Raw genomic sequence first — 23,537 nt, 5'->3', positions numbered from 1 at the left:
AGAAACAGAGAAGACCCCGGCCCTTAATTTTAGCTGGGAATTGGAAAAAGACCACGTTGGTTTGATGTTTGTCTGAAAATGTCTCTGACTAGCCTAGGGAACCCTAGGGTCCCCCCTGGAACTGGGTTTGAGAACCACTTTACCACTTCCCAAGACCCATTCATGGTGCCTGCCTTGGGACCCAAGAGCATGAGGTGCCAACCGAGTGGCATCACTGAGTGTGCAGATGGCTAAAACGAGAGTTGTCACTTCACGGGGACCCTCCTAAGGGTGAGAGGAACCAGAGCAGAAGGCTGGCATGGGACACAAGAATAGTGCTGAGTGTTCACAGAGAGGAGGGAGTCACTGGGTCCTCCACACGTCCCTTTCCTCTCTGCCCGTTCCTTCGTGGCCTCTTCAGAGCGTGGCAGCCCCTAGGGCCCAGGTAGGGGACCACCAGGGAGAGAAGGGAAAGGGGGACAGATGAAGGAAGAGCTGGCATTTTTTTGAAAAAAATTGTTTGATGTTTATTTACTTTGGAGAGAGAGAAAGAGAGAGAGAGAGAGAGAGACAGAGCATGAGTGAGGGAGAGGCAGGGAAAGAGAGAGACACATAATCTGAAGCAGGCTCCAGGCTCTGAGCTCTCACCAGAGAGCCCGACGCGGGGCTTGAACTCACGAGCCGTGAGATCATGACCTCAGCCAAAGTTGGACGCTCAACTGACTGAGCCACCCAGGTGCCCCTTTTTTTTAATTAAAAAAAATTTTTTTTTAAGTTTATTTATTTTGAGAGAGAAAGAGCACTCGCAAATGAGGGACAGTGATAGGGAGACAGGCTAGAAAGCCCAGTGGGGTCAGAGCGCCTGAGGGCTTCTGCCTGCTGAGGAGTTGAAATTTTACCTTGGGAAACAATAGGAAGCCCTTGAAGGTGCCAAGGCCAAGGAGCGAGGAGGCAGGGGGCTTGGCTTTTGCTTTACTGGAGTCAGGAAAGGCAGAGGAGAAGGGGGTGGGCAGGAGAGAGACCCAAGATGCTCTCAGCCCTTCCGATGGCACCCCCCCCACCAACTGTGTTGTAGGTGGTGCTCTGCCCTTGGGAAGGATGAGAAAGTCTTTCTGCAGAGCTTCTCCCTTCCTCAGCTTGGTGCATGTCCTTCCATATCCCTTTCTGCGTGTTTCCGTGCTATGCTTGTGCTGGCCTACTGCGTTGCCCTTTTATTTCTTGACATAAACGAACGCCATTTTCACTCAACACTGTGTCTTAGATTTTTCTTCCCTGTTCGTGAGAGTGCCCGCTTTCGTTTTTATTCCTGCAGAGCAATCCATCATGTGGGCACACCAGTTTATTTAGCCAGTCCCCCATTGATGGATGTTTAGGTTGTGGCCAGTTTTTTGCCCTTGACAAATAACGAGCGCCTCTGCACACCCTTGCACAAGGATTTCCCTGGAGTAAGTAACCATGAAGTGAGTCCAGAAATATCTAGGGCCGTGGCCCCAACTGGACTTGGGTGACCAATGAAGCACGTGGGTGGAGGGAGGGGGAGGCCCAGGGCTAGCTTAAGGCAAAATATCAAGGACTCTCACTTTATGTCTGAACCCTCTCCTCTCATTTAGCCCGCGAGGGCATTTTGGTGATCCCAACTTCTGCCCGAGCAAAATCCTCATTGCTTGTGGGTAGTGTTCTATCCAGGAGGCCTTCAGGAGCTGTGATGATTGGAACGGTTCCCAGGAGCGAGCGGGGGGCCTCCAAGGGCTCGCTGACCCACCTCTTGGCTTGTCATCCCAGACAGGACATGATGGTATGATGGGACCCCCAGTAGGTTCTCCTCTGACCTCCTGGCTTCTCCACTGAGGTTAGGACTTTCTTCGATTCTTTCCTCTCTGTAGCCAGCATCCCATGACTCAATACAGCTCCCTTTATTTGTGGCTGGCCAGCCATGGCATTTTGTATGAATGTGCTTTTCTCCAGAAACACATACAGACTATTATTTGTTCAACATCTCAAATTCCCAGAGGGCCAAAAGTCAATATTATCCCAGTGTGGCAGGAACAGCTGTCTTGTGACATCTCTTCCCACTTAAACAGCCCGTTCCTTAAGCCCCGGAGCGACCGCCAAAAGATACCCCAAAGCCCATCGAAGCAGGGCCGATGAATTGTTTTAGTTTGTCTCCATTGCTTCCTGCTATGAACTCAGGTCCTTGAATTCACATGATTCGGGCAGTAGGCGCTTCAGCTGTGTGAAATACGAAGTTTGGGCTCTGATTTGCAAGGACTCCTCTGAAAATATTTGCAAGTTTGGTAAAAATTCAGGTGCTTGCCATGTGCGGTATACTTGTAGCTTCACAGACTTTTTTAAGGCCCCAGGATGAGAGTCCCATTTATTGAATGCCTGCTCTGTGCTTGCTAGGTACTAGACTAGTTGCTTTACATAAGATAAAGAGAGAAGTGTGTAAAAACCGTCATGTCGCTAATCCCACTTCTGCGGCCGGGGCGACCAAGACTCCAACGCAGAAGCCCCTTCTCCAGGGTCCCAGAGAGACTGAGCCTGGTTTCAGACTCCTGTTCTTTGTAATGTTTCTACCTGCTTCCTGAGAAAAAGGTTATCTCTTGTTGGGTGTTCTTTCCTTTCTTGCTAAGTTGACGTGAAGGTTCTTTGTTGCTTCTGAGATAACGCTGCCCTTTGTTGTGGCTTTCTGAGTATGCTGACTTCACAGGCTGACAGTTGAACCTGAGGTACTGGGTACCACATGCACTCCAGCCTCTTGGATGGAACAGGTCCTCCTAAATCATTGGGTCAGTCCAGTGGCAGGAAGAGTCGGTGTTGATGGAAAGAGCCTCCCCAAACACTCCTCCCACCCTTACCCTTCGTATCCTGGAGAATGTTCTGAAATAGTTGACATTTATAACATCTTGGACGTTCTGGAAAAATGCTTAAAAGAAAAGAAAGCAACAGATTTCCAGCCCGATGCCCAAGGAAAATGTCCCACAGCTCAGAGCAGCGTTCTGTTCTCCTGAAACAGTGCCCGGGGCCTAGTGGAGGCATGGCCTGCTCGCTACGCCCTCTCTGACCTCTCCACGCCACCCTAGCAGAGAGCAGATGCCGAAGGCCCCCCGTAGCGACTTCTGTCCCCACTGGGTCGGCAGAGGGGCCCCTCGTGCCTGCTGGGACACCCACAGCTTCAAGCAGCTTACAAGCTACCACCGTTTGGACGTCCGCTATATGCCAGAAGGGTGGATGCCACCGTGCTGTTTAAACCATGCTCCGGCCCTCCCAGGGCGTTCTTGCCGTGAGGAGGTTTGGGGCACATGCCCTGGAGTTAGCCTACCCAGCTTTTTTGGCACTGACCCATTGCTGTCAGGAAGTTCTGGAAGGCTCCCTGAGCCTCAGTTTCTTCTTCTATAAAACGGGGCTCCTGATAGAACCTGCCTCCCAAGGGCGGGAGCTTGGCCCAGGGCACCTGTGAGGTGCCTCACGATGCCCCAGTAAGTAACCGTCGCTGACATCGAAGAGGAGAGGCCGGGGCCCTGAGGGCTAGAGCACCCTGGCCAAGTTGTGCCCTCGGGGGGTGGGGTGGGCACGGTGCGGGCCAGCACTTTGGGCCTCCTGGCCGGGGCTCTCGCCCCTTGCAGGGCAGCTGGCCCAGCCCCTACAGGTCACTCACAGCTGTTCTGGCTGGTGCTCTGGGGCTCTGCCAGTCGAGGGGGCTTCCGGGTGCCCGCCCTGCTAGAGCCGCCAAAGCCAGGGCCACCTGAGCCACCGCGCATCTCCCAGCCATTGCGCACGGAGCACCCCTTGCAGCTCCGTTCCCGTCTTCGTGCAGCTGGCAGCCTATGGGGGGGAGGCAGACGTACAAATGGGGCGTCCCTGTTCCACAGGTCACTGGGAGGGGGCGTTCGCTGACAGGCGAGCCACCTAGAGGCCCAGGGCCATCTGCTCGTGAGGATGGCGCTGTCCCCGCGAGGTGTGTAGCTAGCACCGTAGGGTCGGGAAGGCCTTTCCCACCGGCACTCCCAGTAACGCCCTGAGGGCAGGGGAAGGGGGAAGCCGAGTCCCAAGAGGCAAGGTGACCGTCCGGGTCGTACCTCCGAGAAGCCGCAGTGTGCTTTGCCATCGTCAGGTGGAAAGGTCTGCGTGGCTTGCGCACCACGGAAGAGCGTTTCCTGTGGCTCACCATGTCACCAGCATCTGGCCAGGTGTCTCCACGATGGGGATCACAACCGCCTGGGGAGGAGGAAGGCCCTGTTACTATCCCTGCTTAACGTGTGAGGGATGTGAGGCCCAGAGAGGTTAAGTCACCTGCCCCGGGTCACACAGTGGTCCCGGGTGCTGCCGAAACCCACTCCTTGGCCACCTCACCCCGCGGCCTACTCAGTCCCCTGTCCTGGGATCCTCCTGGGGGCCCGGGGACCTGAAGAAATCCTTAGGCTTGCCTTGGCACAGCCACGTTTGAAAGCCGGGAGGCCATGTTCTCAACTTCAGCCCTTCACACGTGGTCCCTGAGCCGTCTTCGCTCCCGGGCCGGGAAGGGTTTTCTGAGCATGCCTGTGGAGGCGCGCTGATAAATCAGGCCCGAGATGCCTCCGCTTGGCTGGCAGCACTAAGTGGTTGTCTAGGCTTCCCCGGGCCAGTTGACATCTGCCCAGTAGGTGTGAGGCATTAACAGCTTATTCTCCTGCTTTTCGCAGCCTGGGCTGGCTCTCCGCCAGAACGCTTCAAAGTAACAATAATAAGGCGCCGACCTGCAGTGGGAAACGCTTGTGCACCAGCTGAACACAGGGGCCCCTGCATGTGAGTTTGGGGAGTTCTGCATCTCGTTGCCATCATGGCCCCCCAAAGATGGGCTTCTGTGGAAGGCCATGAAGTTCACCTTTTCATGTATTCTGTTGTTCAGGCTGCGTGCACCGAGCGTCTGCTGTGTGGCAGGTGCTGGGCTTGGGTTTGAGGTAACAGCCAGGAGCCTACCAGACACCCCTGGCCCTGCCACACGGAGCTCGCAGTCTGGTAAAAAGAACAGGCCTTATTCATCCGTTTGTACCAGTAAATGATTAGCCACTGCTAGGGAGCCTGCGGGGATCAGGGAGGCTTCCCTGGGTACGTGGTGGGGGCTGAGGGCGGGAGGATTCCTTGGAGCAAACTGGATGGGCGGGGACGAGGTGTTCCAGGCAGGGGACGGCGTGTGCAGGGGAGCTGAGCACAGAGTGAGGGCGCTCCCCGGCTCCCATCACTGTGACAGAGGCCAGGCTCCCCATTGCTGCTGCCATCGATGGGCCACCTTTTGTGCTCCGAACTCTGTACCAGGCCTGCTCCGTGGGTTCGTTATCTCGCCTTGTGAGCCTAGGGAGCGGCAGGCTTACGCTCACTTTGCAGTCAAAGTTTCCTCAGCCTGGGGGGCTTACCTGGACTTGCACAGCAGGTCAGCATCCCCAGCGCCCGCCTACCTCCGCCTGACCCCAGCCCGCGCCCTTGCCGGGCTCCCTCTTCTCCACGTCCTGGTTGTTACTCTTCCTCCCTGTCCTGTGTTATCGCTCATGTGGCTTAGAGGCCTGCCGGAAGGATCAGGATCCCGTGGCCAACAGGCCCATTGGGCGAGAATTCTAAGTTCCCGACCTCTAATTCGCAAACAGCTGGAAGCCCAAAACCATACTTTGCAAGTGCGTCCTATCCCTGGCGCTCAGCACTTTTTCAGCAAACCCCTCAGCTTGGCTCCGGACCCCGCTCCGTCGAGCTTAGAGGAAGCACCCCCCTGAGCCTTGGTCAGGACTGCATCACACACAAGGCACAGCAGTGCCTTCCCCAAGGAGCGGAGAGAGAGGCCCAGCGCTCCAGGCGGCGTCGGGGGCGTCCCTCCAGCCTCAGGTTGGAGAGTGGCCTCGTTCTGCTGTGGCCAGAGGCAGCGGGGCCTGCTCAGCTCGGCCTGGCCTTTGGGGCAGCTCCTTGCTCTGCGGGCAGGTGGGCCTGTCCAGCTGGGTGGTCAGGAAGTCAGCCGCCTAGGACACCCTCACTCAGCTGGAGAGGCCCACGGCACCCGCCCTTGTGGTTTCCTGGGGGCAGCAGCACAGCCTTTTAGCAGCATGGAGTCCCGCCCTGGCTACGCGTTTCTAGAATCGCCTTGAGAGCATTTGAAAAGCCCCCGTGTCCATGCCAGGTGCAGCCCAGTTAAAGTGAGGAGAGGGTCACTGGTGTTTTGTGAGGCTCCCTGACTTGTTCTAAAAGCCCTCCGGTCTTGAGAACGCTATGAGAGAGGAAGGCATCTCACTGAATTTCTCTCAGGTGGCTTTACAAGAGAGTCTGGGCGACCCCTGGGGTGAAATGCCGTGGCCTGATTGTCGTTTCTTTAATCCGCCCATCCTCACCGCACTCTTACCGCTGGGTTGTGCGGCATGGGGCCCACCGTGACCGAGGTCCCTCCTGCGTAGATCTGATGCACCCCTGTTACCAGCTCCGTCACCTGTAGCACAGAGATGGATTGACGGCCTGGAGAGCGGGGCTTGCGTCCAGACCGGCTCTCTCCCATCAGAGCAGCGAGTGAGGGCTGCCCGGGCCTTCAGAGTTTGGGAGCAGATACATCTGCTGCCCTGGGCCCGGTTTCAGGAGAGGCCGGTGTTCATCACACTTCCAGGACACCTGTCGCGCTCTCAATACACAGTCTGAGCCTCACTGCAATGGTGTGGGAGCCCCACAGGGGCACCGGCCCAACCAGAATTGGAGGGCAAGGAAGGTTCTGGAAGGAGGTCTTGACAGATGGGCCAGGTTAAACACGGGGCATCCTGGGAAGATGGCAGGCTCTGGGCTGTGAAAACCGTGGTACGCGTGTGGGTCCCGCAAGCAGCCTGAGATGTGTGGGGCAGGAGATGAGGCCACCTGGGAATGACCTCCTGCGCAGGGTTGACCATCTTGGACTTCATCACCGAGGCCACAGGGGCCGCTCATGGGCTCCAAGTCGGGGAAGGAGGGCGCAGGTGTTTACGGCTGCCCTCCAAACTGACCAGGGCTCCCACAGCCCTGGGAGCGGGAAGACCGTCATTCCCAGGGATCGGCCCCAGGCTGGGCTGCCCATGGGATCTGATGACCTATACTTAGCTGGAAAGAAGCAGCCGCTGGAAACAAGTTCTCACACAGAGCACTCATGCACTCCAGGGCTAAAGCTCACCCGGCCTGTTAGCGCACCTCACCTCGGAAATGTGGTCAGAATCCAGTCCCTCCCACCCCTGTACCCATCTCCTAGGCTGGGGTTGGCTCACTTTTCTTAAAGGGCCAGGCAGTCAATATTTTAGGCTTTGCCGGCCACGCGGTCTTTGTCACAGCCTGACTGCCTTTGCAGCCAAAGCACCTTGTATAATATGTAAATGAGCAGGTGTGGCCACTTCCAGTGAAACTTCACTTAGAAAAACAGGCCCATTGCCTGATTTGGGATTTGGCCTGCAGGATGTTGTTTGCTGACTCCTGACCTTGGCCTTCACAATCTCTGCCTCTTCAGTATGTTCCCAGCACCATAGCTAGAAAGATCCTTTTCAGGTATAAGTCAGATCATGTGTGTCTTCTGCCTAAATCCATCACTGGCTCCCATTTCACTCGAAAGACAAACTCCTTACAGTGGCCCCCGGGGTCCCACACAATCTAGACCCTCTAGACCTCACCCCTCTCCACTGTCCCCCTGACGAACTCCAGGGTGGCCACAGGAGCCTCTGGCCGAGCCTTGATGTGGCCGGGCATGCCCTGCTTTCCATCCCCTGCACTGAGCACTGTCGTCCCAGGTACGTGTGTGGCTCTGTCCTCACTGCCTTAGGATTGTTCCCCAGACTTCTCTGTCTCCGGGCTCTTCCTGAGCAGCCTGTGCACATCACAGCCCTGCCCTACTCCCGGCACTCCAGGTACCCCTGTCCCGCTCAGTTCTCGTCAGAACACTCATTTCCTCCCAGTGTCTTCCCTTTCTTCGTTGTCTGCCTACCCCGCACCCCGTCCTTCCCCAGCCCATTATTGAACTGTAGCTCCAAGAGAGCCGACACTGTGTTTTGTTTTCTGCTAATTGCCCAGCTCCCGGAGCTTCACTGGGATGGGGTACCATACAGATGGTGCTTGGGAAGTCCTGGACGGGTGGGTGGGTAGATGGATGGATGGGCAGGTGGGTGGATGGATACATGGAAGGATGCATGGGATGGGTGGGTGGGTGTACGGAGAGGAAGAGAGAGAGATCGATGGATGGATGGAACCACCAAATCTTCAATACCCCCTTTACGTGCTAGACATTGTTCACTGTGGACCCAGGGGTATGCTGAACAGACCAGTCCCCTTTGGAGCTCCCAGGCCCTGAGGATCCCGTAGATGCCAAACATGGCCAGGGCCCTGAAGGCATCAGCTGAGAGCTAGGATACTATGCCACAAAGGGATCCGACCGGGACAGAGAGTCCAGGAAAGCATCTCCGAGGGAGGGTTGTTGACCTGGGAGGAAGTGGAGAAGCAGAGCTGGGCAGGAATCCATCCCAGACAGGAGGCCACACAGACGGGAGAGCTGTTGACGCCTGGGCCCACAGGCTGCCCAGATCCCCAAAGAATGAAAACAATGCTGTCCGGGTGATAGCCTGCCACCAGTTTGGGCACAGAATTCCCCTCTGTTGTCACTTTCCGCCCTGGCCAGATGAGAGTGGTGCCGAGTCTGGCCCTATTTCCCAGGAAGGTGCCTGGTCCTTCCCAGCACGTCTCTTTCCGTGTGAGTGGGAGGGATTTTGCAAGGTTCATTCAGCGGAGCTGGGGGTACATGTGTTCGTAACCCCCTTGCTACAAGTCATAATCGTAACTAGTTAGAAGGGGGCGGTGTAGTGGGATTGCACATTTCTGTGAGTAGACTAAAAATCACTGGATTGTACCTTGAAAATGCGTAGATTGTCCAGTGTGTGAAGTATGGCTTGGTAAAGCTGTCGTATTTTTTAAAACAGTTCTAAACTACTCAGGCTGTCCCAAAGCTGTCATTGTTCTCTAAAGACCAGGTTCTCTCATTTGCATCCTAGTTTCATCATAAAATGGTCCAGTTTATGCAGCATTTTCCTTAAAGTGGTCCAGATATTGGATATTGGGGGGGGGGGGAGGCGGATTGGAACGCACAACACAGGAATAATCTGGAAACCTTGATGCAATCCAGACTCACCTGGCACCCTCCCTCTTCCCTAAAATTTGCCTTTTTTTTCCAATTACTTTTGACTTTGAAGAAAATACTCCGCTCTTACTGGTAAAATAGCCTCTTGTTCCCTTTCCTTTCCTGTAAATTATGAGATAAGTTTGTATTTCATACCTTTCCAGAAATCTCTATTGTTTGTGGTCTGACCTCAGAAGCAAGACTTCTGGGAAAGAAAGTAGGTATTAGAATCACCGCTTCGAGCATTTGTCGAAAATCTCTGAAGTGGCCAGCAGTTTGTGTTACGCGTTTGAGAGAGAAAACAGGTGAACACCACCTGTTCGTCGCTCAGGAGTCGCTTCCTGGTGCCGGCAGACGAAACGTCGGCCACTCTGTCCAGCTCCTCCAGGGACTTTTTAAAAAGATGATCCCTCGGGGCGCCTGGGTGGCCCGGTCGGCTGAGCGTCCGACTTGGGCTCAGGTCACAATCTTGAGGTTCGTGGGTTCGAGCCCCGCGTCGGGCTCTGTGCCGACAACTCGGAGCCCAGAGCCTGCTTCGGATTCTGTGCCTCCCTCTCTCTCTCTGCCCCGCCCCGTTCATGCTCTGTCTCTCTCTGTCGCAAAAATAATAAACATTTTTTTAAAGCTTATTACAAATCGGATCCCAAAGGCTGAGAGATGATGAGGGCTAGTGGCAGAAAGGGGTGAAGGTTGTCCAGAGACAAATGCTCAGAGCCGTGGCTGGTGCTACCATCTAGTGGGGCCGGCTCCCGTGTGGCAAGCAGTTGGTACACGCCAGTGCCTGTGCTAAGCGTGGCTCTGTGCACGTCTGCCATGCGTGAGGTGGGGATTGCCTTCTCCTACTGCACCCAGGGAAAAGGCGGCTCAAGGCCGCACAGGCCATCCGCAGCAGGCTGGGATTTGAACCCACCTGTCTCCACAGCCCTGCACTCTGTTTCCCTGGCTGTACCCCGGCGCTGAGTGCCCCCCTCCCGGCCAGCACTCGTCCTGCCCGGCCTCCCCCTGGAGGATGGCCGGGCGAGCACAGCAGTCTTGGAGGGTCAAGAATGTGCGCAATGTGAACCCCGCTGGCGCCCTCCCTGCCCCCCGGTGCGGCGACAGACTGAAATGCCCCTTCTCCATGACAGGCGATGTGCCCTTCACAGGCCCAGAGGGGCCCAAAAGACACAGTCCGGCAGTTCCGTCTGGGATGTGCTTCTGTCCAAAGAAGTGCTCTCACGATTATTTATTAATTGTGGCAGGGAAGAAAAAAAACAGAATAGAGTTTCCTGGAAGGGGATAAAAGTTCAATATGATAAACTCCCGAAAAGCAATCAAAGGCCAACGAGGGCAGAAAAATAAAGGACAGAGAGAGTAAGTGAGATGATGAATCAAAGTGGCCGGGGTGTGAGCAGCCCCCCGGGGAGGGGCCGTGTCTCGCGGTGATGGAGGCGCGCAGAGTCTCCGAGCAGGAGCGACCTGGGGGCGGTGGTGACGGCGGGTCCCAGAGCTGCCCTTCGAGGCCGCCAAGGCCCTGGGGATGAGCTGCCGATGACAGAGAGGGACGGGGCCGGTCACCAGTCGGCTGTCCTGCCTTCACCGCAGGCCCGCTCTGTTCATGTGTGCGCTCGTATCTGGACGTGGAAGATTATCGATGCAAACCGTAGAGGGACAGGAAGAAAAAAACCCCCACAGTCCTGCCGCCAGAGAGAAACGCATTGTAAATATTTCCGCTTTCTTCCCATCTGTGTCTTCTCTTTTTTCCCTGATTTTTAGCCACCCAAGAAATACGTGAGTGGATTCTTCATTAAAAAAAAAAAAAGAAGAAAAAATCATATCATTACAAATGGGACTTAAGTCCCCTTTAAATACTCTTCCCTGTTCCCACCCTTCCCCAGACATCCCACAGTTTGGCTTCTCTCCTTCCAGAGCCTTCTGTGTGCCGTTGCATTCTCTGCGTGTGCCCATAACCTTCTCTGCAATTCTGAAGCCCAAACAGCACTGGGGGGAAAAAAAAAGATTTTTCCTAACTCACTTGGTGGCGGAATCTGCCTTGAACTATTTGTGAGTTATTTGTAAGAGTCGCAGATGCCATTTATTGTGAATATATGTGTTTTATTTCTTGCAGAAATGCAATATTTGGGGCTTTGGCTGCCTGAGACCAGCCAAGGGTGTGACTTAACGTATATGTGTGTGCCACATGGCCCTTTAACCCTTAAAGATTCTAAGCTTTAAAACACATCTGGCCTGTGGCGCCTGGGTGGCTCAGTCGGTTAAGCTGTTTCAGCTCAGGTCATGATCTCATGGCTTTGTGGGTTCAAGCCCCGCATGGAGCTCTGTGCTGGCAGAGCCTGCATGGGATTCTCTCTCCGTCTCTCTGTCCCTCCTCTCTCTCTCTCTCCCTCTCTCTCCCTCCCTCTCTCTCTCTCTCTCTCTCTCTCTCCCTCCCTCTCTCTCTCTCTCCCTCTCTCTCTCTCTCCCTCTCTCTCTCTCTCCCTCTCTCTCTCTCTCCCTCTCTCTCTCTCTCTCTCTCTCTCTCTCTCTCTCTCTCTCTCTCAAAATAAATAAAAACTAACTAAATAAATAAAAACATGTCTGGCCTCAAGGATTTAGGATAAGAAGTCATGGATCTGTAATTGTCTTATGCTGTGGGTTCACCCCCCCCCAACTTTTTCTTAAACCTGAAAATAATTCTAATCCTGATTATCCTTCTGCAACTTAATTTTCGGACACCACTGTGAGTGAAAAGCTTTCCGTGTCAGTGGGTACAGATTTCGCTCATTCCTTTCCCTGGCCGTGCAGTGTGGGTGCGGGGGTGTCTTTGGGCGTTGGGTCATTTCTAGATTTTCACTCTCCCGGGCAGCGCTGCCGTGGGCATCCTCGGATGCACCTTTCTGTGCACACGTGCAGCCCAGGATCAGAGCTGCTGGGTTGTGGGGTTTTGTTCTTAACACCATCGCTGTCATGGCAGAATCACGTCCCCCGTCTGGCGTTTTGCTGGCCGGCAGTCTCGTTGCTCCTTGGCTCCTGCAGGGGTCACCCCGATGTGTGCCTTCGTCTTCCCACGCAGCTGTCCCCGGCACAGCTCTGTGTCCACGCCGTCCCTTTTCCTAAGGCATTAGAGCCCACCCCTTAAGACCCCGTCTCAACTACTCCTGTCTGCGGATGACCTCGTTTCCAAATAAGGCCATGTTCTGAGGAATAAGGGCTTTAGCATGAGGATTTGGGGGGAGACACAGTTCAACTCTTGACGGTCTGAAGTTTAGCCGAAATTGACCTAGCCAGGCCATTTACGCTGGCTGCTTAGGTCGTTTCTGGTGCACTATGCCTCGCTCTGTGATGACCACCCTTGTACAGAAATCTTTGTCCACGCTTCCGGTTACTCCTTTGGAAACCGCTTCTTAGAGTCTGCAAGAATGCCCCTGTTGAAGGCTCCTGACAATGCCTTGCCAGGTTGCTGTCCAGAAAGTGGAGTGGGGCAAGGGGTGCCCAGCTGCCCACACCTGTACCCCACACTTGCGCTCAGCACGGCTCTCCAGACAGGCCAGCCGCATGGTGCCTCCAGGCAGAACCGTCCTCCCAGCACGCATGCGCCTGCCTGCCGGCCTGGCCGCGTGCGTTCCTCTGTCCAGCCTCATTTCTATTTTATCTCTTACTCCTGCCAAAAAGAGAGTCCACAGGTTAACAGCAAAACAGAAGCCGGAGCTCAAAGTGTCTGTTTAGGGCATGTTCTCTTGCAACCGCATATAGGGAATAAAGATTTCAGAAATACTGGGCTTTCTGGGCATCAGGCACTAAATCAATCAGTGACATTTCACTCACAGGGCAGCTTGCCAAGCCAGACCAGGAGAGAGAAGTAAGTTCTCTGGTTTAGTTCAGCCCGCGAAGCCCACGGCAGCCTCCGTCGTCCCGCTGCTTCAAAAGGCAATCCAATAATGAGCACTCAGCCGCTTTGGGGGGGCGGGGGCCGGCCAGGGAGGGGGTCCTCTAGAGCCATTGAAAGCCAGCCAACCCGATGGCTTTTCGGGGTAGATTGGGAGAGCTGGGGTAAAGAACTCGGGGAGCCGGGGCCTTGATTCACAGGGACTTCAGAGAGTGAGGAAGCAGAGGAACCCTTAGGAGACCTGGGGGCTTGGTGTCCATGGTGACCAAAGGGACAGGCAGGGCTGGGTGCTTGAGCGCTCCCAGCTGCGAGGGAGCGTTGCAAGACAGACGCTTCACTCAGCAAGGCCGGGCCGGCGTTGCTCTCGCCAGCTTCGTGCAGAGACCAGAGAGCAGGATGCAGGGAAGGATAAATTTAGCCAGCATTTCAGGGGAAAACATCGATCTCAAATGTAGTACTGTCTTTTAAAAGAAAGTGGAAGCCGTAGGCCGGTCATTTGGGACGATTTCACTTGAACAGATAAAAGCCCAAGAACAGCGACTGCTTGCAACCAGCTCACCCCGCGGGCAGCTCCAAAGGAGGGCGGCCGCTCTCCGCACGGGCGTGACGGATGGCCTGCCCTGGCCCCCCTTTGTTTGTTCCCAAGAAAAGGTGCTGCCTTGTTTTATGGAAAGATTTTATTTAGGTTTATCTTTCCAGTCCCGAAGGTTCCTCTTCGCAAGGAGTGACGCCGGGCCCGGCTCTTGAGTTTTCTGGCGGCGGGCCCAGACTGCTGACATCTGATGTGCTTTGTGTCACTACCAGCCTCCCTCCCCGTGTCTCATAGCTGAGCAAAGGACATCCAGTAGCTGTAGACAGATTTTTTTGTTTTAAACCGGGCACTTCGGACATTGGCACGGTGGGCGCTGTTCCTACCTAGGTGAGGCCGAGGGAGCCACAGGGTCCCAAATAATAGATCGCCTGTGTGAGTGACGTTGGTGCAGCCTCACTTGTCCGGTGGCCGCAGCATCTTCTGCACTGCCTCGCTCTGACACTGCTCCCTTGTTGGGAAGGGGAAAAAAAGTCCGGTCTGTCAATATTTGGGGCACTAATCATCTGCATTCGGGCGCCAGGGGTCATTGAAAGGCTGAGACGTTTCCAGGAATTCATGGCTCTAAAAACAAGCTGACCGTAAAGGATTTCCAGCGAGGATATGAAAGAAAAAAAAACCCAAATCTCAGCCCCACCCCCACTCGCCCGCCCCGAGCACTGTCCACTGGGTCATGGATTCTTGGGAAGAAGTGAAATCGAGGCGCACAGTGATGTGTGGGTCCCACTTAATAATGAATGTGGAGGAAGGAGAAGGAGGATGTTCAATATTTAAACATTTCAGAGCGCTTCATTTGGTTTGCCAGTTAGTGCCCTCCGCCTGCTTCCTGGACAGGTCCTGTGAAACCCGGGCGCCCTTTGCTTGTGTCCACAGCCAGACTCTGACACCGGGGCCCCACATGGGAGGGAGACGAAACCTCTGCTAAGCAACCTATTCCCGCAGGACGTCTTCTCATTTGCTGTTGGCTTTCTGAAAGGAAGAGGGAAGACCGCGGGAGAAGTGGGGCTTCGATGAATCCTGGGGTACCCGTGAGGAGTTTCTTAAGCTTCAAGGTCATCTCTGGAGTTGTCATAATTGCCCCATTTCAGCTCCTCTTAGAGCTGACTCATGTTAACACAAATTTTGTGCTCGGGCTCTTACCTCTAACAAAAAGGCTCAGCAGTGAGACCCCGTGCTCACGTTTAGGAGATGTCTATCCAGTGTACCTACTAGATACGTTCCTTAAAAGTTGCCTAGAATGCAGAATTCTGTGAATCAATTCCTTTTTTCTTCTCGACACACATTATGTGAAAGGAAAAGCATTCCTTTGGCGGGGGGAGGAAAAAACATTTGGCCCCAAGACATAATAAAATCATGCTTAAGGATGCAGCAAACTTTAAAGTCTCTTAGTTAAAGGAAATCAATACTTTTATGATGAAATATTAATAATACTAAAAAAAAAATAAGTGAAAACTACAAATGCAGAATAGCCTGGGTGATTTCAGCGTCGAACACATTAGCTTAGCATTTGCAGGGAAGCACAAAGAGAAAGCAGGGCAAGTGGGGCCCATCAGAGAAGCCCCCTCCAAGGCCTCGCAAGCCCCCTTGCCCGGAGCTTTCTGTTGAGAAGACACACGCCCCCTTAAGTGCCAAAATCATTTCCAAGCGTTTTTTGGAAGCAGTTGCCTTTTAGAAACGAAAAGATGACTGTAAGCTGGGGAGGGAGCACGCGTGTGCTTGCACTGACACACAGACCTACACACGGACGTACACGGGATGTGATGGGGACCGAGGAACAGAGATCCGGGGAAAGCCACTCGTTCAGAGGCCCAGGTGGCTGTCACCTCCCCTTCCTCCCGTGAGTGTTTCCCAGCGCACATCTTTCAAAAGGACACTTGCGTTCAGCTCCACCTAAGCAAAGACAGAACACAGGCACGCGTGTCTTGAACCCAAACGTGACCGATGAGATTCTAAGGCTCCTGATGAAAATAACAAGAATCCCATCCTCTTATCTACAGTTTGCATATACATCTCTTGAACTTTGTCTTCATTGACTCCTAAGATCTTTGGTCACAACTGAGCACAGGAGGAAGAAGCTTGCTTTGTGTCGTGCCGTTTTCTCTAGAGAGCCAAGAGACAGACCCCCCGCGGGTAAGGAAAGACACACAGACACGGGAGGGGCACCTGGGTGGCTCAAAGCATCCGACTTTGGCTCAGGTCGTGAGCCCTGCGTCAGGCTCTGTGCTGACAGCTCAGAGCCTGGAGCCTGCTTCAGGTTCCATGTCCCCCTCTGTCTCTGCCCCTCCCCTGCTCACACTCTGTCTGTCTCTCTCTCTCAAAAAAAACAAAATAAACGTTAAAAAAATTTTTTTTATGTAAAAAGGAAAAAAGAAAAGTCAAAGATGAAAATCCTCAATTCTTGCCTCATTGGACCCGAGGTCTAGGTGCGACGCATGTCCGTTAAGTAATCAGAACGGCCAGCACCACCTGAACACGTGACCTGTGTCATCGCATTCGGCCAGGTGTGCTGCTGTCACCCCCTTGACACGGGAGCGCACACCGGCCTGCAGCGTGAAGCGGCCCCCCTGTACTTGCACGTCCGCGTGGGGCGGCCAGACCCCGGGCTCTTTCTCCACCCTGTGCCCCATGCCCCGTGCCTGGAGTGGGACCTACGGGCCCAGAGCCAAGCGTGTGATCTCGAGGCTCCTCCCTCACGGATGACAGAGCTGTGTGCACAGCTGCCCGCTTGCCTGTGTCCCGCGGGTGTGCCGTGACAGAAGCCGATAAAGTCCCTGTCCACTCGAGGACCTGGGTTATGGCTTTTGAAGATTGTTCTGGGCCCCCTTCCACCGCGATCTCTGTACGGCTCTGGACACACTGATTCTGTCGGACTCGCGTACTTGGAGAGAGTGTCTCCAGTTCTTTTTGTAGATGACGTGGAACGGGACGTCGTCATCTGCTGGTGGGGCCCAACCCCGATCCGTTAAAGCACCCGGTAGGAGGGGCTTTGGTGACGTGGCCCGGCTGCCGAAGTTAACCACCCGACTCTGCGGAGCCCGGGTCCTCGCAAAGTGCACGCGCCAATGGGGCCGCGGGTGTGGGGCTCTGCTTTGGGAGCGTATTTATTAAGTCTGTGCCGAGGGCACGCGCCTTCTGCAGAAGACCCACACGCATTCCCTGGCCCTCGTGCACACCGCCACTCTGTAGAACACACGAGGCGGGCGTGCACGTCGGCGTGGCCCTAACCCTGCTGTGGCCCGAGCGCACAGAGCACGGCTGGGGAGACGAACAATTCAGCAGAAAGAACCAGGCGCTCCCAAGGCTGGCGAGAGCCGCGGTGGGGGGATGGGGGGGTGGGGGTGGGGGAGGCATCCTTTGCCAGCAAGGTGACCCACCCCCGCCCTGGCCAGTGGCTCCAGCTTCTGCCCCGTCGGGCGCTGGGACCGCAGGAGTCAGGGGTCGGTGACCCCTCCGCCCTGACAACTGTCTAATCCGCCTCCCTCTCCCTGCTCTTTCAGCCCTGGTTCCTGCCTTAGTAGAGAGGCAGTCGAGATGGCCACTGCTGAGTTTTCTAATGCCTTTGCTGAGAGAGTGTTGGGGAGCTCTCTGCTTGCTAATGTACAGACGGTAATACCACCAGAAAGGGCAGGGGGCTGGGCGCGGCGGGGGCCCGGGCCTCGGGAATGAAGTCCAAATCCCGGCAGCCTTCGGTTTTAAAACTCCAGAGCGAGGTGATGCCGCCATAAGAGCCTCTCAAGAGACCTAGTGCCCCCGTGCCCCCCACATGCCGCCGACCCTCCGTGGCCTGGAGAGGGTCCCATGTTCAAGACAGCGAAAAGGGTGCCGGCACAGCAAGGTGCTGGCGTTCACACGGCCCAGACGCTCCCTGGCAGCCAGGGGGCCATCGAGGCTTCGCCTCCCTGGTCGGTAGTGGCCCACTCAGGCAGGCTTCACCTGGGAGCAAAACCACTTTGAGGGCCAAGGCCGGGGCAGAGACGGCACAAAAAGAAAGCAAGATACTGAAAGGCCGTTTTTTCCTTTCTGCAGGTTTTCAAGTATAGTCCTTAGAATCCAAGAGGATTTGTCCATGGATGCAAAGCTATAGGCCAAAAGATTCTGCAAGTCCCAGCTATTTTTGTACGTTGGACACGTTACCCCTTTCAATGCAGCCAGAAATAAAAGTCTTGTGGCGTTTTCAGGTGCAGCCGGTCACTGATCTAGAGGTCACGTGACCCGTGGTGCCGTTGCTCAGGCTCGGCTCAAAGGAGGCGTTAGAAATGCCCCATTTCCCAGGCTCCTGATTTGCCCCCTGGACCAGACAGGAGGTGCACATGAAGCAAATCAGAAACGGTCTCAGGGGCCTGTCGGGGGGAAGCCCGGAGATCACCCCTAAAGCCCAGAGCTTTGTGCACACACCCCTGTAGCAGAAAATCACGTGTGGTTCGTCATGAAGGGAAACCGGAAGGGTCTGTGGGCAGATTCCCGCGTCTTCCACCCTCACCTCAGAGTCCTCGCAGTAAGGGAGGGAGCTGTGGGGGACGCCCCAAGGGTCCTGCTGGCCCGCAGGGTTCTGAACCCGGCACCCGTGTTGGTAGATGCTTTCATTTTGTGTGCATTCTTTGGAAGAGCCATGGGTGGGCACCCAGGCCTGGCCTGGCCCGTTGTGGGTGTGCTACTCTTGGGCTTGAATCTGAACCCTGCCTCCTCAGTCCCCCACGCACACGCTCTTGGAAGACTTGTGGGGTAATCTGGCTTTTCTGGTGTGGCCCCCGACTCCATGGCCCCCAGCCCCCACCACCCTTGGGCGTCACTCTCCTCTTTCCGGGGGTGGGCTTCAGAGCCAGCCTCCTGAGTCCACAGCGTGGACGAGAAAGCTCCGTGTGGTCTGTCGGCCCTACCCTGTGGACTCTGGGGTCTGCCCAGGGCCCCCGGCAGGCTGAGGCTCCAAACTCAGTTCTCCTTAGCCCTCCTCCCGCCCGGACACCTGTCAGACTGCACTGGGAGGGGAAAGGGCAGAACCATCCAGGGAGGAAACCATCCAGGAACCGTCCTGGATGGAAGGAACCATCCAGGGAAGAAACTCTGCGGCGGCCATGCTTGCTGTCTTCGGTTCCTTGCGTGAGGAGGTCACAAGGCATGCCGATGTGTGACCGTTTCCCAGCAACGCTGGGGCGGTGAGAAAACACGAACGCTGTGTCGTGAAAACCTGTCACGAAAAGGCCAGCTGGGGGCACCTGGCCCCATGGGCCTCATTCACATTGGAGAACGCCAAAAATGCACAGGTTGCTTCTCCTGAATCGGCCCTCAGCAGGCTTCATTTTCTGCTTCTCGGTGTGGAACGAGCATGAGTAAATCCTGGCTTTTGCCAGGGCAGGCCGCTTTCCCCCTCAAAATCTTAGAGCTCTTTCCTGAAAAAGCCTGGGCCTTTGTGAGGCACAGCTTCATGAGACCGTAGTGCCCCCGAGTCACGTAGTCCGGACGCAGAATCCTCATGGCAGGTGCTCGGCCACACGTGCTCACGGCCCACACAGGTGGGGGGCGCCCTTGGTTCCCTCGGCTGGGGTGGTCTGCTGCTTGTTTAAAACATGGAACTTGAATTAAGTTGTCAACGCTACTGAAAATCAGGAGGTTTTACGTAAAATCCGCATATCCAGCTTCCCCGGCAGAACAGGAAACCGCGGCCAGGCGAAGGCCAGTGCTCTCAGGCAGCGGCGGTCGGGAGGGGCTGGGGAGCTTCACTTTCCCGCTTGCTCCGGGCGCTTGACCAGTCCCTTCTGCCCCCCGCCCCCAACGCAGCGGCCGAGTGTCCACATGATGGGTTTCTTTTCGTGACAGAAGGGAACTAGCCCACATCATAACCAAAGAAGGGAAGACAGGTGGCGGGTGGGGAGGGCCGTTCACCCTTCGAGACGGCCCCTCCTCGTTCACCGACGTTACCGGCCTGGCCCTGCCGTGCCCGGGCTTGCGGCCCGTAGCCTTCAGGCTCTGAGGGACCCGCCTGCTGTGTCTCTGAGGTTCAAAGGTAGGACCTGCACCGGTGTCCAGAAGAGCCAGCAGAAGCCCACCCCTGGCAAGGCACCCTGCAGCTGGGGCGGTTCTGCTTTTAGCTCGTGTACAGTGAGGGAGAGACGTTTGAAAAGCTCCGTGAGGTGCCATTACATTTCCAGAATGGGGCCCCATGTCCAGGCAGACAGCGGCGTCTTCCAGGAGGGGGTAGAGACAGGAACCTTGCATGCGAACCTGTGTGTCACAAGAGTGAGGTCACTGGGGAAGCTTTTCCTTGAGGTCTTGGCTCCCAGGAAGCACAGAGCCAAACAGGTGAGGTCAGCTTCCCATAGCCAGCAGCTGTTCTGGGGCACTTTTTCAGTTTCCACCTGCCTTTCAGTGGTAGACTCTCATCATTCAGTTTGTGTTTCAGTGGCTTTCAGCATTCAGTATCTATGGCATTCGGGTTTGGGTTTTAAAATCTAAGCCACTGAGGTGCCTGGGTGGCTCGGTCGGTTAAGCGTCCGACTTCAGCTCAGGTCACGATCTCGCGGTTTGTGCGTTCGAGCCTTGTGTCGGGCTCTCTGCGGTCAACACAGAGCCTGCTTGGGATTCTGTCTCTCCCTCTCTGTGCCCCACGCCACCCCACCCCTCTCCCTCTCTCTCTCTCTCTCTCTCTCTCTCTCTCTCTCTCTCTCAAAATAAGTAAGTCAACTTAAAAAAAATAACATAAAATCTAAGCCTCCTCAAATCCTTCCTGGAAGCAGGTAGTACATAAGAGCATCTGTAGGGGTTGAGGCAGTGGGGCGAGGCGCGTGCCATTTAGCAGAGTGCCGAATCCCTCCTGGGTGAGCTGTAGGCGGGCCAGCCGGGTTCCTTCCCCTTCAGCTGTCCGCGGGGTCCCTGTGGAATCCCCCGGTTGCCGCCGTAGTTCTCTCATCGTCTAGGTTTTAACCAGAAGTGGTGGCACGTAAGCGATGTCCCCCGAGGAATTGCATTGCAACACTGCACAAGCACTTGGCAGATGACAGAGGTCAGCTGGGACCTCCCTGCCCCTCAGAGATTTAGGAAACCTTTGGTTCCCACCCCCCAGTTCTCCAGCTGCATACGTGCAAGCCTTCCCACCTTCTGGTCTCTCAGATCTGGGCCCTCTTGCATGATCTCTGCCTGGCCTGGTGTGAACCTAGATGGAAACTCGGTCCCTTCCCTGGTTTCCACCTAAAAAATCCACTTGAACCTCACAAGGAAAGAGTTGAAGGAGCGTTTCCCAAAGATTGGTGGAGGTGGTTGTGAGGAAGTTCACCTCTCCCATCTCAGTTACCCCCTTTCCTTCTCTCTGCTCACCCCGCCGCTCCCAGCATCCCCCAGAAAGCGCAGACCGGCTTTCCCTCCACCAGCTCTGGAGACCAGCTAGTCCCTGCCCCTGCAAAGCTCGGCTTACATCCCTGCACTAACAAAGCTTTTTTGCAACTGTCAGTTAAGATTAGGTTCGACTACACAGTAAAGAAAGATCCCGACGAGATGTTTATTTCCCTCTCAAGTAGAGGAAGTGGAGATCGTCAAATACGGCACAAAGCGTGAGGGACCCAAACCTCTACCGGCTCCGTGCTGTCATCTCTAATATGTGATTCATCCTCGTGGTCCAAGACAGCTGCTGGAGTTCCAGCTATCACATCCATGTTTCAAGAAGCACAGTGGAGGAGGCTTCCTGAAAATCCGACGTGCCACTTTCATTTCTGTCTCATTGTCCACAGCTTAGCCCCATGGCCAGGCCCAGCTGCCAGGTCCTGTAACTAATGAAGGGGAAATTGGGTGTTTGGAGACAACTCATAGTCTCAGAAATACTGTCCAAATCCCTCTGGACCCCAGAGGATCCCAGGTGTTACCCGTTAAGTGAGGAACGTTGTACAAACCACCTAGGCATCTATGCAGGGAAGGGTCATCTATGCAGGGAAGGGCCCTACTCGGGAGGGCCACTCCTGTAGAGCCGGTGAGGCAGGCTGCAGGAGCCAGACGAGAGAATAGTTAACCGTGCTCGCGGCAGAAACTCTTGCCCAGGCTGTCCCTGACCTTTAGGGAATGGGGAAAGGATTTATGAAGCCAGAAAAGAGGCACAGACGACTTCTAAACCAAGGGAAGATCGCAGCTGAGGCAGAGAGTGAGTGGTCCTTGTCGCTCGGTCTGAGGACCCACGCGGGCCGCTGGAGGCAGGCAGCACCGTGTCAAATGCCCTGCCAGTGATCCCATAGCGGGGAGGGTTTGGGGAAGGAGCCGACACAAAAGGTCTGTGGGGTCTGGAACTTCTCTGAGTCCCGGGGAAGTTCTTTGACCAAGAATCTGGGCATAAGTAGAGTGTAACAACCAGACACCTGGGAGCACAAAGCAAGTCAGGTTGGGGGGAGGGAGTCTGCTCCCCACTCCCGTTGCTGCCATGTGGGACTGGGGCCCCATACTGCCAGATCTTCCTATTTGTTTTAATTTTTATTTATTTATTAAATTTTTTTTGAGGGGGAGAGAGAGAGGGAGACAGAGGATCCAAAGCGGGCCCTGCACCAACAGCACAGAGCCTGATGTGGGGCTCGAACCCACGAACCATGAGATCATGACCTGAACCAAAGTCGGACGCCCAGCCGAGCCACCCAGGCGTCCCCGGATCTTTCTGTCTTTGAAAAAGCCAGAAGTCCAGATTTGTATGTAAAAATCTCCCAGTGTAAAACAAGAAGACCGTAAGCCTGGTGTGAGAGAAACAAGACACATCTGTGAGCCCCCTGGGCTGCTGTCGGCCAGCTCTGGACCCTGACTCACTTAGCAACCTGCTTCTCCCCAGGGAAAGCTTTAGTGGCTGTCCTTTCCAGAGAGTGGGGTGTGTATTCAACATATAGTTTTCAGCGTCTTCTCCTTTGCCTGCTCCCAAAAAGGTCACAGTGCTCAGATCATATGTGTGTTTGTAGGTAAAAAGTATTGACCATTTAAGCCAAGAGATTCTCACTTACTGTCTTGTTTTTCACATAAAGATGTGGAGACCCACAGAGGAGAGGTCGCGAAGCCATTTGGGCAGAGCTTGGACCAGACTTGCAGTTCTGACTCCCAGCCCAGTGCTCCTTCTATCAGTGGGCCTAAAATAGAAGGCTGACCTTTTTGTGGTATTTGTGTGCTTGACAAAGCCAGAGAGTTACTCATGAGTTCATTTTCCCAGAATAACTGGCAGAAGGGGGCCAGAGGGCGGGAGGAAGACCTGGGCCTGCCCCTGTGACCCCCGCGCTCCTGGAAAGCAGGGGACGCGTCTCGCCATTAGAACGCTGCCTGCTCTGGGAGCACCGCGCCTCGCCCTGGTTTTCGCGGAGGCAGTTAGTCTGGGGGAGAGAGCTTTGGAGGCCAGGACAGATCCCAGGGGTGTGTTAGGGCCCCGGGAGCTTGAGCCTGCCCAGGTCCTGTCCCCACCTTCACCCTCCCTTCTTTTTCTGGTATAAAATAATAATCATAGTCAGAATCTTGAAAAAAAAAAATCAGACAAACACAAAAATGGAAACAAGAACTCTCGTAATAAAACCCATGACTTTAGCTTTGATCCCTGCAATCTCTGCAAGGAGGGAGACAGAGCCTGATTTTTTTTTTTTTTTTTTTTACAATAACAGAAACATGTGGGACATGCTTTTTCTAATCTTTGCTCGTTTACTGTGTCCGGCGTTTTCCTCCAGCGTTCATCTTCTCTCCAACCAGCGTTTTTTAGAAAATTGTTTTTAATGTTTATTTATTTATTTGGAGAGAGAGAGAGAGCATTGAGTGGGGTAGGGGCAGAGAGAGAGGGAGACCGGCTCCAGGCTCCGAGCTGTCAGCACAGAGCCCGATGCGGGGCTCCCACCCACAAACAGCGAGATCGTGACCCGAGCCGAAGTCAGACGCTTATCTGACTGAGCCCCCCCGGGTGCCCCTCAAATCAGCATTTTTAACTGCAGCAGAGGGTTTCATCGCCTAGACGTATCCAAGTTCATTTGACCTTTCCGTGTTGTTGGGCA

General features: G+C 54.9%; 1 protein-coding gene across 10 annotated transcripts in view; it reads left to right on the top strand.

Annotated features, from left to right (window-relative positions):
* CLEC16A (C-type lectin domain containing 16A) overlaps positions 1-23,537 on the top strand; it is a 201,620-nt gene that overhangs the window by 160,939 nt on the left and 17,144 nt on the right. Inside the window, exons 22-23 of one of the 10 annotated variants that reach the window (XM_042971419.1) lie at positions 17,055-17,163; positions 17,584-17,734. The exons of 8 other annotated variants lie outside the window; for them this stretch is intronic. In XM_042971419.1, coding sequence (XP_042827353.1) covers positions 17,055-17,163; positions 17,584-17,641 — 167 coding nt within the window. In that variant the 3' untranslated portion in view covers positions 17,642-17,734. Of the gene's footprint in view, positions 1-17,054; positions 17,164-17,583; positions 17,735-23,537 lie in introns of those variants that run through there. One more of the 10 variants, XM_042971420.1, reaches the window with a different exon arrangement.

Source organism: Panthera tigris, chromosome E3, assembly GCF_018350195.1.
Source record: "Panthera tigris isolate Pti1 chromosome E3, P.tigris_Pti1_mat1.1, whole genome shotgun sequence".
Classification (NCBI taxonomy): Eukaryota; Metazoa; Chordata; class Mammalia; order Carnivora; family Felidae; genus Panthera; species Panthera tigris.
Note: the sequence above shows the minus strand (reverse complement) of the source record. Positions and strands in the feature narration are given on the sequence as shown.